Source organism: Ambystoma mexicanum, chromosome 7q (genome assembly GCF_040938575.1).
Source record: "Ambystoma mexicanum isolate Mex_15411 chromosome 7q, UKY_AmexF1_1, whole genome shotgun sequence".
NCBI lineage: Eukaryota > Metazoa > Chordata > Amphibia > Caudata > Ambystomatidae > Ambystoma > Ambystoma mexicanum.
In genome coordinates this window covers 850,746,652-850,765,362 of record NC_090941.1, presented here as the reverse complement: position 1 = coordinate 850,765,362, position 18,711 = coordinate 850,746,652, and the positions used below count along the sequence as shown (strand labels likewise).

General features: G+C 49.8%; 1 protein-coding gene across 4 annotated transcripts in view; it reads left to right on the top strand.

Moving 5' to 3' along the window:
* The window catches only part of CEP295 (centrosomal protein 295), a 721,329-nt gene that overhangs the window by 493,922 nt on the left and 208,696 nt on the right, over positions 1-18,711 (top strand). For all 4 annotated transcript variants that reach the window (XM_069639287.1, XM_069639289.1, XM_069639288.1 and 1 more), the window contains one exon: positions 1,193-1,355. In XM_069639287.1, coding sequence (XP_069495388.1) covers positions 1,193-1,355 — 163 coding nt within the window. The remainder of the gene's footprint in view (positions 1-1,192; positions 1,356-18,711) is intronic.

The following is an 18,711-nucleotide window of genomic DNA, read 5'->3' as shown; positions in this document are numbered from 1 at the left end:
ATGGCAGACCCTATGCTGGCAAAGGAACAAGTTACTTACCTGTAACTATTGTTCTCCAGCATTGGTCTGGCATGGATTTGCATGCTAACCCTCCCGCCTACCCCTCTACGGCTCTTCTTGGGCATACTGCAAATTTACGTGCTACCAAGTCTGAAGATGGCTGCCAGGGCAGGGGCTTAGGGAGAGGGCAGTCATTTGCTGGGGCCAGTGTGACCCAGAGCTCAGTGATTGGTATATAGGAGAAAGACAGTGTGAAAGTGACTGTTTTTTCTTTTTCTGAGGATGCCAGGCCCGACGATGGGGGAATATTCAGGAGCGTGTGAATCCATGCCAGACCCATGCTGGAGAACAATAGTTACAGGTAAGTAACTTGCTCCTTACCTCTCAGTAAAGTTCTTTCTGATGGATGTTCCTCCCACGGATTCCTCATTGCCCTTCATCTCTGCCCCCCCCCCCCCCCCCACTTGGCAGATGGCTAGTACAACTTGGTTCTGCAATTACTCAGCATCAAAGTGCTAGGGGAAAAGGGTGGAATGAAGGTCTAGGGGCGTGGCACCTCTATATATACTGACTCCGACATCCTGGTCGGCACGTCGGCGTAGAGCAGACGCCGAGCTGCGCTGTGCCCCAAGCTGGGAGATAGATATCAAAGATGAGGAATCTGTGGCAGAAACACCCATGAGAAAGAACATTTCTGAGAGATAAGTAATGTGTTCATTGTTCCTAGCATGCAGTAAAATGCAAAGGTGTGCATGAGAAATGTAAAAAAAACATGCTCTAAAAATATCCGCTACCACCAACACGTCCTGCACACATCATGCAAGTAACAGAAATATTACTTAAAACAAAAGATGGTGATTCAAATTACCCCTACTTCACCACATGGTAAGGTGAATTTTGCAGTGTAAAACAATCCCGTAATTTCTTAAAGTTTGAAAGACTTCCAACTACACTGATCGCCATAGAGACCGATCGGTGACCCAAACATAGTTGAACTAAGCAAGATAAGTTGAATAGAATGGCTAGATATGCCTTCAACAGTCAGCACAGGTTCAAAACAAAACCAATAATTTGGGGGTTCCTTAGATGTTAATGGAGTTAAAAGCATCCCAAAAAAAAAATCATATCCTCCATGTTGTCGGATTTCTTTGCAGCTATTGAATATTATAAATAATGCAATATTTCTTTTCAGCCTTCAGACTATTCTGAACAGTGTGACAACCAACACATCCTTAACCAAAGTCCATATTCGAGCATACAGCAAAACAGTGGCATTCTAGTTTCTGTCAACACTAATGATTCCCGTTTAACCGCATCACCAATGGAAATTTCTGCTATTGAAAATGTTGTACATGGTAAGTGCTTTTTAATTTCAAATTACTGACGTGTTGTAAAGGTGTTATGTAGGTGATGTCACTTGTGCCATAACATTCCAGTTAAGTTGTCAGATAATATTTTAGCTTGCACAAATCAGCATCGTCATTTTTTCTCCTAATGATTCATGCGAGATCTGAATTGTGGTTAACACAATGTCATCTTGGTGTAGATGTTCTGTGTTGAGATGGATTTCTAAAATTTGGCCTGGTGGGCAAATTTCAGGAGGCCACCCCAGTTATAGTGAACAGGGGAACTCTGAGAGGTTAGTCAAACCCAAACAAGGTACGTATAGAGAATGAACAAGGCCTAGTCTCAGGAGTGAGTGTGGTCAGGGGTCCGCACAGTAGTGTGGGAGCCCCTCTACTGAGAACGAACATTGGTCAAACACCCCGTTCTATGGATTTTTTTCCACTCACTGGGGTCTACAACCACATTTTAGCTCACTTCAACCTTCAGAGTAGAAATAGCCATTTGCATGTCAGTCTTTGTCCCAACCGTAAGGGCAGTCCAGAACCGAAATGCTACGGCCACAGAGTGAAGCACACAATAATTCTGCTTAGACAGATGAGTACAAAAATACTCTATGGAGGTGCGTGGAAACCCACGTATGGCAGTAACAAGGGAGCTGACGCCACCATAAAAAGTAGTGGAACCGAATGCAGAATGGACAGGGGGCGTCTGGAGCAAGCGGCGAAGAGATAATTTGAATGCAAAAGGTAACCTATGTACACGCAAAGTGGCAGCCACCTGCAGCGGAACTACGTAAGGTGGCATGGGCCCCAGAAGACAGGGGGTGAAGGCAAACGCCACCTCAACACCGGCACAGGGAAAGCACAAATATAAGAACGGAAAACGGCGCGGCCTCCGTATCCACAGCATGCTTACAAGGAAGTGAACTCGGGAGGTAAAGAGAAGCCGTCCCAGGTACTAAAACGGAAGAGACTCTGAACAACTGGCTGAGGGTAGACTCTGACACGGCGCATCCAGAAGGGGAAGAGCCCAGAGCCTAACCAGTAGTCGCTGCCATATCCACAGGGGAGAAGGGGGGGGGGTCACGGCTGAATCACGTTCACATCCAGCAGCTTGTCCCCACAATCTCCTTCCCTCCGATGTGCAGGGGAAGCTGAAGAGCCACTTGTGCTGAGAACACCCAAGCATGAGGCTGTCCCTGCTCCATTGCAGTCTACCAAGTAAGTGATTCCAGGGGCAAGTGAACCTGAGCCAGGCCCCAGAGGGGAATAACTGATTTGCCCGCCAAGGGAGGACACAGCGTGGTGAGAGGGGAGGAGCCAGGGACCCATCTGGCATTCGCAGTTGTTGCCGGTGGAGAGGGAGACATAGTTGAATTGCAACTAATATATGGAGCAAACAGTGTTGACACCGAGCACTCCTGAATTAGTGGGTACTAGTGTTTCATTAAGTTTGTATTTAAACCAGAGAATTTAATTCAAAAGTAAAAAAGAACAGATATTGCAGTTCTAGGTGCAGGGGAGAAAACAACCCTGGCATATGGGTTGTATATAGAACAAAGAGAGCAGAATGTTCCCTATTGGGGAACTCCCGTCCCCTGCTCGCTGTCTATGGCTTAAGAAAAGCCAAACTTTTTTGAGGTGGCGCAATGATCCTGTGAAGGACACAAATTGCCTATTTGTAATATATTTGTGACTTTTAGTGATGTTCTAGTTTTCAACTCTTATCAATGAAAAAGTTGTGTATCAAAAGGTATCATTCAAGTGACCATTCAATCATTAATTCAATCAAGAATTTATTTTTCATATGGCCCAACGCTTGAAGAGTAAACTCTTCATCAGGGGCGTACAATCATTTTCTACAAAGAAATTAAAATAAGAATAGAACAATTTGTCATTTTTGATAACAATTAACAATCATGCTTTTATGTTCCAGAGTTCACTTAATTGAACTAATAGATGTTCAACATTAGTGGACACCATTTACATTCATCATCCTTATATTCAATCCATTTGATCTCATCGATTCTTGAGTTCATGGCTCTACACGGTATCGTAAACAATATTAAATCAACCATCTCATTCAAGACTAACGTTAGCAACTCATAATAGATATGACCAACTCAATTGTATACCGGAATACCTACTGAAGAAGCTACAACGGATCCAAAACACTGCAGCCAGACTACTTTTCAAACTATCCAGAAGAGACCACATCACCCCGGCCCTAAAAACACTACACTGGCTCCCAGTAAAACAGCGTATCATCTTCAAAACAATGTGCATAACGCACAGGGCAATCAGCGGACAAGGAGCTGAATTCCTAAAAAAAAAATAACAATCTACAAGCCAACGAGACCACTCGGGTCAACCAACGAAATCCGACTGGAACAAAAACCTTACATCAAGAAGAAACTCGGAGGCACCGCTTTCTACCACTTGGCCGCGAAAACCTGGAACATCATCCCAAAATTAATAAGGAACACCAAAGACCACCTTAAATTCAGAAAATTACTAAAAACCTACCTCTTCAACACCGGAGACTAAAACCGAAACAACAATAAGACAAACAAATCATCAAAAAAGGACAGTGACAAACCGCTAGAACCGACAGAAGTACCCTGGGCACCAGCAGGGCTGACGCTGGACACAGGGGTCCACCCGCGAGACCCAGAGAAACGGATACAACTACTCCAGCCAACCCTTACCATCCCCCACCGCCCTTACAGCCACAACTAGGTCCCACGAGGCTGTGGAACAGACAAGATACCACCAATCACCACACAACGGGTGTATGGACACTAGCAGCGGTGCTAGTCATGTGGAGGGGGGGAGGAGCATGCAAGGTTTATTAAGGGAGCGGGCGGAGGGGACAGCTAGATCCTCAAACGGCCTCGAATGGAAAATCGGGCACGTACCTCCTGAGGCTCAGGGTGTACAAGCATCCCGTCGGGTAAGATTACACGAGCCCAACCGGTTCAGTCCAGGATAGAGATGACTAACGAATACCATTAACAATTTCCTTCTCTGCATACACCTCTCAAACTCCAAACCAAACACAACCACAAACCTCTAGCGCAGCAAACCGCACAAACTTCACTACACTGCAACAACAAAACAAAAAAAGACATACTCGCACACCAGCACACGACGACTACCGGCCGCATACACCCCAGGCCCAGCCGACGGAACCACCGGGCTGAGGCTGCCAACAGCACATCACTGCAGTCTTGCACTTTTCCAGCCTCCACCCACTAACCCACCATCCCCCCCCCCTCTTTCAGAGCCGCCAGAGCGCCAGGGGACCACTCTGGTGGTGATAGTGCGCGGTACAAATGACCTTTAACATTAACATGTCCAAGGATATTGAAAAGATGAATTCTGACATTAATTATGGTCCACATGGCTCCATGGTCTGTTTCAACAATAAAATCCTGTTTTTCACAATCTGGTTTCCCGAGCTCTATCTGTGTGTACAGAAGAACTGATATGTAATATTTAGAATGTCCTTGCCGGACAGTCAGCCTGCCAATCCTCACAGGGTGCATCTGGGTCTCCTAGGAGACTAATCACAGGGAGTTTTGAGCACCTCCCACACTTCCTGCCCCCACCAGACACCCTGGAGCCAGACACAGGCTTCACTCGTGAATCCCGCCAAAGGCAAAGCGAACAAAGGGACCAAACCGGGTTTGCGCGCAGAGTAAATCTTAAGAAGGACCTTTCCACAAAGAAATAGTGAAAAAAAGACGGGCCATTTTGACAGAAATGGCACCCTTGGATGCTTTACTGCAACTGCGAACGCAGCCCGCGGTAAATGCATCCCACGGTAGTTAAAAGTAAACCACTGCCACCAACCATTCTGTGAGGGAAGGGTAACATAAAATTGTTACATGAGAAGCTAGACAAAGGGGATACTAAGTAACCCCTCCAGCACCCTATTGTAAGATGTGTGTGCTGGGTCTATAAAGTTACAAACGTAAGTAGAGTCAATTTCGAGGGGATTGGGTCCTCCGACGTATTCCATATCTATGACCGGTAATCACCATAGCTGTGCTGCTTCGGAAAATCTTCGGCTCCTGCGTCGATGACGTCGATACGCTGTCCTCGAGGGCCTCCGTCGAGCCGACGTCACCGGATGTTATAAGTAGGACGCATGACGCCCGTAGCCTCAGTTCCATTTTTTCCGCAAACGCGTTCGCTTCGGAGATCTAGGCGTGCCTCGGTTCTTCTGAGTTCTGTTCTTTCAGTTCTTCAAACCTGTTTGTTGTGAAGATTTCCATGTCGTCTTCGGCTTCTTCCACCCCGCGGCCGGGTTTAAAGAAGTGTCGGGATTGCGGGTCCAAGATGTCGTTGACTGACTTGCACGACGCCTGCCTCTGGTGCCTCGGTGAGGGCCATGACACGGATGATTGTGTAGACTGCCAGTCGCTTAGGTCGAAGGCCTTGCGGGAGCGTAAGAAGCTGCTTTCTGTTGGTAAGGTGGCCAAGCCTCGGAAGTCGAGATCCGCTAGGCTTTCGACTGACGATTCGAGGGGCGACTCTCTGCATCGTCGTCGGTCTTGGGGGGGGGGGGGGTTGGGGGGGTCTCGGTCCCGGAGTAGGTCCCGCCATTCCTCTGCCTCTTCTAGGCACTCACGGAGACGATGTCACCGGTCGCCTCCCCGTCCGAGGACTCTGCTCATCGACAGGTCGCTTGTCCCAACAAGCATTCCACTCCTGCGGAATGGGATTAATTTCGGCAGGAGATGATACCAATTTTTCAGTCGCAGGGCTCTGTTCCGTCCGCGCCGTCGATGGACGCCGGCCGTGAACGCGCTAGAGCCACCACCCGCACGCCTTTGGGCTTTGGTGGTCGGCGCAATCGTTGAGCACCTTTTAAGGTCTCGATCAGACAAGGCGGATCGCTCTAGACCTGCCCGATCCAGGTCCTGGTCCTCGAGACCGTCGGAGCCTGTGAGGTCTTCGAAGACTAAGACATCGACGCCTTCGGCGCCGAGTTCGTCGAGGGACTCTCTCGAGGCTCCGCCTCCGAGGAAGCCGTCAACACCATCTGCGCCCAGGTTGTTGAAGGACACGCTCGAGGCTCTGCCCTCGAGGACTGTCGAAGCAGTCAACGCCACGCTCGACATCGACGCCGATTCCATAAACGCCTTTCGAGGCTGCTTTGTCGCAGGTTCCCCGTGGCACGGTGGAGCGCCCTAGAAAGGCTCTGGACAAGTCTAAAAATGTCTTTGCCCCTTTTTCTGTGCCCCCATTCCAACCTATGGATTATATTTCTGAGGTGGAGGAAGGGTCTGAGGAAGGTGGTTTTGTTCCTGCTGAGATACCCGACGAGATTTTGTCTGGTCATAGCCAGCTTGAAGACCTGCGTCAGTTGTTGCACGACGCCAGTGGTTTGGACACCTCTCCAGAGGTGGACTTCAGTAGGCCTGAGCCCGGCACCCACGCCGCGTCCTCGTACCTGCGCCTTATGTCGAGGGTAACAGAATATTTGTGGTGGTCTGCGCCACCAGTGGATTTTCTGCAGGATGACCTGACGGATATCCTTGAACAAGGTCCCCCAACTGACCCGCTACTGCCATTCCATATGGCCTTGCAAAGAAGGGTGGCAGCGGCTTGGACTGCTCCAGAGAGTCTCCCGGCAGTGAGCAAGTCCTTGCCGCAGAAATATCGTCCAGCCAGTAGCGACCCCAGCTACTTGACTATGAACCCCACTGCGGAGAGTTTGGTGGTGCAGGCGGGTACGGCCCCGGCAAAACAGGCGTCGTACCCCACCATCCCTCCTGATGGGGAGGACAAGCGTTTTGATGGCTGGGCGAAGAAAGTGTTTTCTTCAGGGGGTATGGCTTTACAGGCAGCCAACTGTGTGTGCCTTTGCACGTTTCACTCATACTCTGTGGAACTGTCTCTTTGGCGGCTGAACGTATTGCCGAAGGGGCGGAACAGGATGGCTTTCTTGCTCTTGCTCAGGATGGCAAGGATGCCATGTGTGAATCCGTTCGGTCGGGTCTGGACATGGCAAATTGCGTCAGCCGGTCCATGGCGGCGAGCACCGTAATACGCAGATTTGCATGGTTGAGGAAGTTGGGGTTTGCTCCTGATGTGCAAAGCCGGCTCCTCGACATGCCCTTTGATGGTGAACATCTTTTTGGCAGCAAGGCTGACGAGAGCTTTGAGAGGTTGCAGACCTCCAAAGCTGCAGCAACGTCGTTGAGCGCTGCAGTTCTCCAACCTCCTCCTTTTCGTCCTAGGGGACAGCAATGGAGGGGAGGTTCCTTTCGATATTACTCATCCTTTAGTAGATCGAGAGGAGCTGCAAGTCAAAGGGGCCACCGTAGGAGTACCAGAGGTGGAAAGCAAGGTACTCGAGGTGCCAAGGCCGCTCGGGCAGTTGCCTCTTTGCCCTCAGGCATTGCTGCAGCCGCTTCAGCTCAGTCAAGAGGCCATGTCCGATGGTTAACCAGTTGGGGGAAGGCTAGCGCAGCATCTTGTAGAATGGCGTGCCATTACTTCAGATCTTTGAAGAGTCCGGATCCGCTCCTTGCGCAGGAAATACAAGCCCTGCTGGAGAGAGGTGCCATATAACTGGTGCCTGTAGCGGAGAGGAACAAGGGATGGTATTACCCTTATTTTTTGATTTCAAAGAAAGACTGAGGATTGAGACCCATCATGGACTTGCACGCTTTGAACAAGCTCCTCAGGAAGGACAAGTTCAAGATGGTTACTCTTTCTCAAGTCCTCCAGGCCCTTCAACTTCGGGACTGGTTGGTGTCTCTCGACCTCAAGGATGCTTACTTTCATGTGCCGATCCATCCCAAGCACAAGAAGTACCTGAGGTTTGCGGTTGGCGACTCGCACTTTCAGTTTCGGGTCCTGCCGTTCGGATTGACCTCCGCCCCAAGGGTTTTCACCAAGCTCATGGTCGTAGTGGCAGCGTATCTCAGGAAAGGGGGGATTCACATCTACCCCTACCTGGATGATTGGTTGATCAGGGCACGCTCTCCTGAGCAAGTCTTGGATAATCTGTCCATCACCTGACGCTCCCTTCACAAGCTGGGCTTCTCCCTCAACTTGAAGTCCCACTTGACGCCAACACAGCGGCTCCAGTACTCGGAGCGGTGCTAGACACATCCCTGGGGCAGTGTTTCCCTCCCAGGTGAGGGCTCATCACATTCAGCAGATGGTGAATAGGTTTCAACATGCCCAGAGTGTCCCAGCGTTCGAGTTCTTGAGGTTGCTCAGCCTCATGGCATCCTGCATTCTTCTGGTGCCAGAGGCCAGGTTGCGGATGAGATCTCTGCAATGGGCACTCAAGATGCAGTGGTCACAATCCTCCGGCAGGATGTTGGAACCCGTTCAGGTGCTGCACTCCGTCGCCCAGGACCTTCTGTGGTGGGCCGTCAAAGGCAATCTGATGAAGGGGGCTCCATTTTGGCTAGAGGTGACTATCGTGACGGACGCATCCCTTACAGGATGGGGACCTTGTGCCAACGAGTTGACAGCTGTCGTTGGTTCTCCGTCGGAGTACAGACTCCATATCAATCTGTTGGAGTTGAGAGCCGTCAGGCTTGCCCTGAAGGCTTTTCTGCCGACTGTGCGAGGGAAGAATGTCCCGATTCTGACGGACAACACAGTGGCCATGTACTACCTCAACAAAAAGGGGGGGGGGTCACTTCCTCTGTGCAGGGAGGTGATGCAGCTATGGTTCTGGGCCATCCAGCAGGAAATTTCGATCTCGGCAGTTGATCTGACCGGAGACGAAAATGAGACGGCGGACGCTCTGAGCAGGCAGAGCACGATCTCTCACGAGTGGGAGCTGGCTCAGGAGATTCTTTGGGGGTCCCCCTTTGGGGGACCCCACAAGTGGATCTCTTTGCTTCCAGTGTCAACCGGAAGTGCGAAAGGTTCTGCTCGCGGGAATTTCCTCCAAGAGGGAGCCATGGGGGACGCGTTCGTGGTGGAGTGGCCCTTCCCACTGCTGTACGTGTTTCCTCCAGTCCCCGTCATCCCGCAAGTGCTGCAGAGGTTATGGAGGTTCGGTTCCCGGATGATCCTCATTGCTCCGGCACGGGCCCGGAGAACATGGTACCCGGACCTTCTCTACTTGTACATCTGCCCTCCACGTCGTCTTCCCTACCGAGATCTGCTCTCACGGGCAGAGGGTCAGGTTCTCCATCGAGAGGTAAGATCCCTCAACCTTCACGCTTGTCTTCTGAAAGGTTGAGGTATAAAGATTGGGACCTCCCTGAAGATGTGATGGAGGTGTTGCTTTCGGCCAGACGGCCGGCAACAAAGTCCCTGTATCGTTGCCGTTGGAGAAAGTTCTGCGACTGGTGCAGGGTTAAGAATGTGGCTCCTTTTTCATGTGACATTCCTGTGGTTCTGTCTTTTTTGCTTTCTTTATCCCACAAGGGCCTGCAAGTGGGTACCATTAAAGGTTACCAGGCGGCACTGTCCATATTTAAGCACTCCTCTGAGGAGTGTTCTTATTTCAAAATTCCTTTAATTTCTGTTTTTAAAAGGGCTCACTAATGTGTTTCCACCGTCACCTTTCCAGGTGACCAGTTGGGATTTGAACCTTGTTCTAAAATTCCTAATGGGTGCTCCATTTGAGCCTTTACATTCCTGTCCTTTGAGACGGTCAACCCTTAAAACTGTATTTTTAGTTGTGGTTACTTCCGCTCGCAGAGTGAGTTGCAGGCACTTTCTGTTAAGCCACCCTTCAGTGTTTCATAAGGACAGGGTTGTCCTTAGAGTCCGTCCTTCGTTTCTTCCGAAAGTTTTATCAGAATTTCATTTAAGCTAGAAGGTCATTCTTCCGGCATTCTATCCTCCTCCGCATCCTGGTAAGGACGAGGAGAGGCTCCATAGGTTGGATCCTAGGAGAGCTTTAAGTTTTCTCACGCATGTCCCGGGTCAGAGTGGACGATCAGCTCTTTATTGGTTACGCGGGAAGGCGTTTGGGACAAGCTGGGACAAGCTGTTACTAAGCAGACTTTGTCTAGATGGATTATCTTGGCAATTTCTGAATGTTACCGCTTGGCGGGCAAGGACCCTCCGGTAGGCTTGTGGGCCCATTCTACTAGGGGTACGGCTGCCTCTACTGCCTTGCAGAGGGGTGTTACTCTCTTACTTGGTAACGTTCTTTCGATGGGATGGTCCGACGACATATTCCATATCGCTCCCTCCCTACCTGCCCCGCTACAGAATTTGTTATGCGATTGCAGCTTACGTTTCCGCAAGGCTTTCTCTGGTCATACTAGCAGAAGATTGGTGCCACATGTTCTGGGGAAAAAACTACAACTGAGGCTACAGGCGTTGTGCGTCCTACTTAGAACATCCGGTGACGTCGGCTCGATGGACGCCCTCGAGGACAGCGTATCGACGTCCTCGACGCAGACGCTGAATATTTTCCGAAGCAGCGCAGCTGTGGTGATTACCTGTCATAGATATGGAATACGTCGTCGGACCATCCCATCGAAAGAAAGTTACCAGTTAAGAGAGTAACTTGTTCTTCACTTCACTGCTCTTGGAAACAGTAGTTTATCCAAAAGAGGGTATTTAAACCTTTGGGAAATCTGAAAGACTTCCCTGTGTCACTACACTGAAGGTGCTGTGACACACAATGTAAAAGATGCCTATATAGGTTGTCGGACTCAACAACCAAAATAAACGCAGAGGGAATTAGCGCATTTCTGAGATTTCTCCCTAACAATGGTCGAGGGTATCGCAGGGTCAGAAAACTGGAAGCTCTGCTCAACAGACATGACCCATACTCGCAGAAGCTCCTAAAGACATATTGCCCGCACACATCCATGAAGCACCAAACTCGGCTCCCTATAATTGTAATTGTTTTTGTACAGCACTTATACACAATTGAAGTGCTTCAAGGCGGGAAGGGGAAAAAGGGAATATCATAGTCATTCTTATGCCTTGAAGATTCTGAATGATCTAACAGCAATAAATAGCATAGGGGGGAAAACGTACAAGACGAAAGGTTGTTAAACAATGCACCCATGCATGCATGCATGCAGGCACAGCCAGCTAGGGAGGGGAGAAAGAGGACATGACAGACATGCTATGCCTAGTACATTCAAGGTTGTGCAAGTGCACAGACATAAGTGCGAAGGAGCAGGTGGGGGGCGGGGTGCAAGTGTGTCCAGTCCAGCAGGAGCCAGGATTAAGTGCAGAGTGGGTGCCACTCTCATGGAATGTGTTCCGAGTGCAGTAGTGCAAGGCAGAGTGCGCAGGCCCGGAGGGAAGTGAAGGACTTGTGGGGAACCCTGGGACCTATGAGGCTCTGTAGGTGCACCAGTTGACCAGTCAGCTGACTGAAGAGGTTGGGGGTGAGAACGAAGGAGGGAAATCGGGAGACAGGAGGAAGGAGGTTAGCAGGGGTTAGGGAGAGAGGAAGAGCAGAGGAATGTTTTTAGTTTCCGCCTCTTAAGGAGGTCCGGCTCAAGACTAAGAGAGGCAGCTAGACTGTTCCAGAGGGAGGCACCTACAGAGGATAAGGATCTAGCACCAAATCTCTGTGAAAATGGCTCACCCGTAGAGAGTTGGAGGAGGTACCAAAAGTTCCCGGGCTCCACACAGCATATGCCAGCCTAGAACAGTGCAGCCAATGAGTGGCCCAGTTTTGTTTTCTCAGTTCAGTTATGTTTGTTTACAAAAGTTAAAGAACCCGGTTGCTTCACCAACAGGCATGGATAAAGGAACCAGATGGGATCTGAACACCACTCTGACTCTGCCATCCCGAATGGCTTGACAGATCTACGGGATGCCCTGCCACCCCACACCAGAAGCTGAGGTTTTAAACCCTCAATATACAAGGCCTTAACTCTCCTAACAAACGCAGATCTGCACTACAACGTGTAAGTGACTTGAAGAGCTCTGTGGTATTCCTTCAAGAAACTCACCTGATTGAGGCAGACTTCCCACGTTAACGCTGCAGAGTTTTCCCGAAACAATACCTGACTAGCAGATCTAAAAAAAGGAGGGGGTTTGGGGGGTGGCAATCCTACTTGTGAGTCCCATTCACAGAACTGGAAGTACTACATGGTCCTGAGGGGTGATACATGGGCGTCAAATGTAAGCTCTACAGCCTGTTACACTCTGGTCTCAGTATATGCCCCTAACGAAAGACAGCAGTCCTTCATAGCAGACTTGGAGTCTAACTTAATTACCTTCCTAGTGGGTCAAGTGATCATGGGGGGAGACTTCGATGGGATTTATCAGCATGGGGGTCTGGGACACCATCAACCGGCTCTGAGAGACTTTAAAATTTCCATGAGCCTGTTTCTTATTTTTAAATCCATGGGAGTGGTAGACTCGTGGAGGGTCCTATACCCGAGACAAAAGACTTTCATTTTTCTCACACATGCACCGCACCTTCTCTCGCATTGACCTGCTACTAACTAGTCCCCAACTCCTGCCTTACACGGAGGAAGTGTCTATTGGAACTAAGGTGAACGCGGATCACGCACCAATATTCCTCACAGCCTGGGTCCTCGACCCTGACCCCTGCCGAGGCCCAGATGTAATCACTACGACCGGATGCTGAACAATGACACTCTGGAATAACCTAACTAAAGCCATTCTTAATTACTTACAAGAAAACCCTACTTTGCTCACATCGACAGCCACTAGATAGGCAATGAAAGCGGTAATTAGGGGTGAATTGATAGCTCATGCAGTGGCCTATAAAAGACTCCAATTGTAAACCAAAGAGCAGCTAGAGAGCAAAGTAGCAGCAGCTGAACAGAAACCCAAGAAAGGCTGGTCACCAAACGCTTCCTGAGCGTTGCGGATCACCCAAAACAAACTGGAGGCCCACTATGCAGAGGAAACCGCACAAACCCTGCTGCGAACAAATCAAGGATATTATGCTAAGGGCAATAAAGCAAACATAACACTGGTGAGAAAACTGGCAAAATCCCAGTGAAGGAACGAGATTATAAGCTTAAATGACTCAAGGGGCGCATATCCATATGCAGAAGAAGCAAAGTTACAGTTGGCTACGTCACACTTAATTGAGACTGTCTGCCACCCCCGCTCTCTGGCCCAGCAAGAACGTTATATCAATGAAGCCTCCCTTCCAAGCATATCGGAGGTAGACGGGGAAACTCTGAAAGCACCAATTACCACAGTGGAGGTTGACTCAGTAATGAAATCGTTAAAATCGAGAGCCCCTGGCCTGATGGATTCTCTCCCAAGTTCTATAAACCTTTCAAGGCTCTCCTCATGGGTCCCCTGACTGAGCTCTTTAACTCCTTTACAGCAATTCACAACCATCCTATTACATAAACCTGTTAAAGACCCTAGAGAGTGTACATCGTATTGGCCAATTTCCTTGCTCAACATTGCTCAACATTGATGCAAACATTTACTCTAAAGTCCTGGCAAGTAGACTAGCAAATGCTCTCCCTAAAATTGTTAATGCAAACCAGACAGGATTTATATTGAGAAGGAGCACCAGGGACAATATCCGGAGGGCCCTCAATTTAGTGGCGGTAGCAAAATCGGAACACCGTGAACTAGTCTTACTAACATTAAACGCAACTAAAGCCTTCGACAGGGTAGATTGGGCTGTTATGCATCTGGCTCTCAATGTTTCATTTTGGCTCCCTGTTTTTAAAAATGCTTTTTGCAAACTATAGCTCCCCAAGAACCGTCCTACGAGTGAACAAGAAATGTTTGGCTCCCATACTGCTCATGCGGAACTAGTCAAGGGTGCCCGCTCTCCCCGTTGATCTTTGCCCTAATCATGGAAACTTTTGCCCAATGAATCCACAAAAACGCCTCCATTGAGTGGCTGGTAGTAAAGGCAATCATTATAAAATATCTCTCCATGCGGACGATATAATGCTCTAACTGCCAGTACTCCTTACCGAAGGCTCTGGTGGAGATGGAATGCTTTGAAAAAGTGGCAGGCTTCGAGTTAACTACGCTTAATCGGGAGCCCTAGGGGTGTGGTTAACTGTAGAAGTGATACATTCTCTTCCAAAGCGCTTTCCCACTGGAATGGAGTGCCAAGTCAACTAAATACCTGGGGGTCCACATCGTAGCTAACCCAAAAGACCTATATGCGGCTAACTTTCCCTGTCTCTTTGGTGACTTGGAAACCGACCTTAAGAGACAGACACCCCAAGAGATCTCGCTCATGGGGAGGATCACAGTGTGTGAAATGAATCTGCTTCCCAGATACCTGTATCTTTGCTCAGCTCCTTCAATCACTCTGCCAGTTAGAAAGTCAGGTCTCCCAGTTTGTTTGGAATCCCAAGTAAGGTGCTGATGGGTGATGCCTAATAGGATGCGAGTCCCTACTCTCTGTAGCTAGTATGCTGCAGCACAGCAATATAGGCATTCTTGGTGCACTCCTCCAAACCCCCCAACAATTTAGACTTTGTCCCGTGCCCCCACCCCTAGCTCTCTGCCACATCACAGTGCGTAAAAGCTGGACAAACCACCTCTCCTCAACCAAAACCTCTCTGGGAATTTGGCATTAAAAAGAAAAGGGACCCCCCCAAGGGAATAAGCCCTCTCTCCATTCTTTCAGAACCCAGACTTTACCCCAGGTCTAAATCAGGCTAATTTTAGGAACTGGATTTGGGGGAAGGTTACTCAAGGTTTCACATCTCTTTTGAGAATGGCTAGGCACTTATCCTCGAAAGGTGCAAAGAAAGGTACACCCTAATGGAATTTGACAGATTTATTTACACACAAATACAGCAATGGATTACCCATTCACTCATCAAGCATGGGGCTACACGGGAACTTAACTCTGTAGAACTCACGCTGCAGGGGCTCACAAGGAGGGAACATCTGAAGGCTATGTAATCTGCTGCAGGATGATATGCTGACCACCCGACCTAAATACATGGCACTCTGTGAAGCCGACAGAGGTCGTCCCAACGAAGACCAAACATGGGTGGCTATTTGGTCCAGGAACAAAGCAACCTCTAGATGCGTGACTAATCGAGAATGCGCCCTCAAACTAACATACCAGTGGTACTTTCCTCCAGTACGCCTGCACCACTTTGAGTAGTCGCTGGACCGCACGTGTTGAACGAAATGCGGGAGGCGTGGTGCCTACTTACACGTGTGGTGGGACTGCCTGCTAGCACAATCTTTCTGGGAGGTAATAATCGAGGCAATTGAGGCCACTACTCATGTAGCCCTGCCTCTGGAACTGGAGGTAATACTGTTAGGGGCCACATGCCCGGGGAGTTACCCAAAAACTGGAGCCACAGCTAAGCTAATCACTCCTATCCTCCTACCTGCGAAAATCACACTCGCCCTCAGATGGGTCTGCTGTTAAAACTCTGGTGGGTTAAGATCTGGGACATCTTAGTAGCGGAAAAGGTCACAGCAGCGAACGAGACCAGTGCAGCTGATTGTATTTCAGAGTACTCACCCCCACCCCTCATACTCTTATTTTCACAAGTGACGAGGCAGATCGACTGGGAATCGCTGGAGGTAGGTTTTTCTGCCGTTGGATCCAGTAGAAGATGCCCAGGAGCGGCGGGTGCAAGGTGAATTCAGGTCAGGGTCCAGGAGCGGAGTGCAATCCTTTTCGATGAAGAAATGCAGCAGGCACTGATGCAGGCCTCTTTAGGACACACTCAGTCGGAGGAAAGCAGGTTCCAGTGACTCAACGCACACAGACGACAGCAGGCGTCTCTCCAATTGCATTCGAAGATGTAAACAACCCCCCCCTCCGCCTCCCCCCGTGCAGGATCCCGTGATGCTGGGAAGCTGACATTTGGCAGGAAGGTGACTAGTAGCACGAGCTGGCGACCCCCGAACTTCCGGAAGCAAATGCAGAACAGCAACACTTCTGTCGAGGTATCACATTGGAGAGCTGGTCGGTCCACAACTTGTTCCAGGGATGATTCCATGGGCTCGGGACGGCTGGATTCCGAAAAGGCATAGAGATTGGTTGGTTGGTCCCACCAGTCCAAGGGTTGAGGCACCGCAGAGGGCCGCCTCATATCAGGTAGTCCAGCAGGGCTTCACTGGGCCAAATTCAGGAAGGGTCGACAGGCATCTTCAGGAGTCGTCCATGGGTCTTCAGTTGTCTGCTCTACACAGCATATTTGGCTCCAGCACTGATCTGCAGGTATGGCTGCAGGAGTCCTGTTACACTTCCAACGGATTTCCTGACCTTGGAAGGCAGGAAGAAGGCCAAACAACCAATATGGGCAAAGACCAAGCGAAACGCTTGTGCATGTGCCATTCGAATGGATTGTGTCCTCCAACGTATTCCTCATCTTTGACATATGTTGTCCAGCTCCGGCTGCTTCTTAAAACTTTTTCGGCAGAGGGCGTCCTGCGTCGATGGTGTCGGCTCCATGTCCCTTGAAGGCCTCCATCGAGGGTGATGCCATCAGACGTTATGTATGGCATGTACAGCACGTTGGCATCAGTTCCATTTTTGCGCAAACGTGTTTGTTTCATGTGAAACTCTGCTCGCCTCATACTTATTTGGTATATTTCTGTGCATTTATTGAAAACCTTCCAAGATGTTTTCTACTCCATCGACTCCTCGGTCTGATTTAAAAAAATGTAAGGACTCGGTTCGAAAATGTCCATCGACCCGCATCGGATCTGCCTGTGGTGACTCGAAGAGGGCCACGATGCACCTTCATGTTCCAACTGCCAGGCCATGACTAGTAAAGCCTTGAAGGAACGAAAGGGGAAACTTAAGGTAGGCAGAGTTTCCAAAGTCCTGGCCGGCTGGTCTTTTGACTGATGAGTCGCGAGATGACTCTCCTCGGAGGAAGAAGGCCAAGCGGTGTTGGTTTAGAAGCGGTTCCCGCCATTCGCCTTCGAGGAGGTTGCAGCGTAGACACTGCTGGTCTCCTTCCCCGACGTCTTCGTCAGGCGACTCCCCCGCAAGGGTGACATGCCCGTCAAAGAAATAGAATCCTGCTCAGTGGAAAGATTTTGGTGTGAAAATGCTTCACATTTTTGAGAAGCAGAGTCATCCTCCTAACCAGCCTTCTGTGGAAGCTGGGAAGGAGTGTTCTCGGCCAAAAACCTGCACGCCCTCGAGCCGGGTAAACAGCGTGATCCTAGTAGAGTTCTCGAGGCCTCGTTCGGACAAAGTCGAATAATCACTCGACGGGGGGGAGGTTCAGGGGGAGGAGAAGAGGTTGAGGTCGTCAATGCCTTAGAAGGACTCTACGCCGTTGGTCCCTATGAAGCCCAGGACGAAGAGGGTGCCATGTTTGGGCTACAATATGTTACTCAGAATGTGCCTGAGTGCCTCATTTCAGATGAGTCGGATTCAGGACCTGTGTGAGTCTTTGCACAATGCCAGTGACATTGACACTTCTCCTGAATTGGAATTTGGCAGGCCTGAACGTGGGGAGCATACAGACAACTGATGTCTAAAGTTGTAGCATTCTTAGGTTGGTCAAGACCTCCGGTACCTTACGATCAGTATGATTTTACAGACATTCTGGACAAGGGTCCAGCCACTGATCCAGTGTTACCCTTCCATGTGGCACTTCAGAAAAGGGTGGCAAGGAATTGGGATTCTCCGGAATCAAATCCAACTGTTGACAAGAGTCTTGCAAAGAAATACCGCCCATTTAGTACCGACCCCGGCTACCTGTCCATCCACCCCACTCCTGAGAGTCTGGTGGTCCAGGCAGCTGCGTCTACCTCGAATAAGGCGGCGTACTCTACCATCCCTCCTGATGGGGACGATAAACGCATGGATGGGCGCAAAAAGTATTCTCTGCAGGGAGTTTGGCTTTGAAATCGGCCAACTCCACGCGTGCACTTGCAAAATTTTCATACACTGAGTGCATTGCTATGGCGGCAGAGCGTATTTCTGAAGGGTAAGTGTCGTGATTCCTGCCCCTCATGTCCCCAGCCCTCCAAGATGTCAGGCTGTAGCCAGGCCACGATCACCTACATGGCCCTCAAGGGCCTCTCCATCCCTCCAAAGACCCACTTGGAGTCAGACTTGGCGCTTGTGGCACCAGACTCGCTCACTCCCATAGGATAACACTGGGGATTGGACTTGTAGTGCATTGATGGGGACAAGATGGATGCCCCCACATATTTCGGTTCTCAGAACTGCATGTGCAGTCTAGTCTTTTGGGTGTGGTTCAGCCCAGAGACACCTGGGATACCCAGAGACAATTTAAGCCACGCCCAGGCTGAGAAACATGCTTTGTGTTTTCTGCACCTGCAGCGTGACACTCACCGTGTTTGGATTGGTCTCCAGTAGGCCTGCATCTTTCTTCTGCACTCAGCTCCTGCAAGAACACCGTTAGGAACAGCCTTACCTTGCGGCGCCTCTGCCCATCATTCATCGCTCCTTCTGTTCTGCGGGCATCTTCGGTGGTGT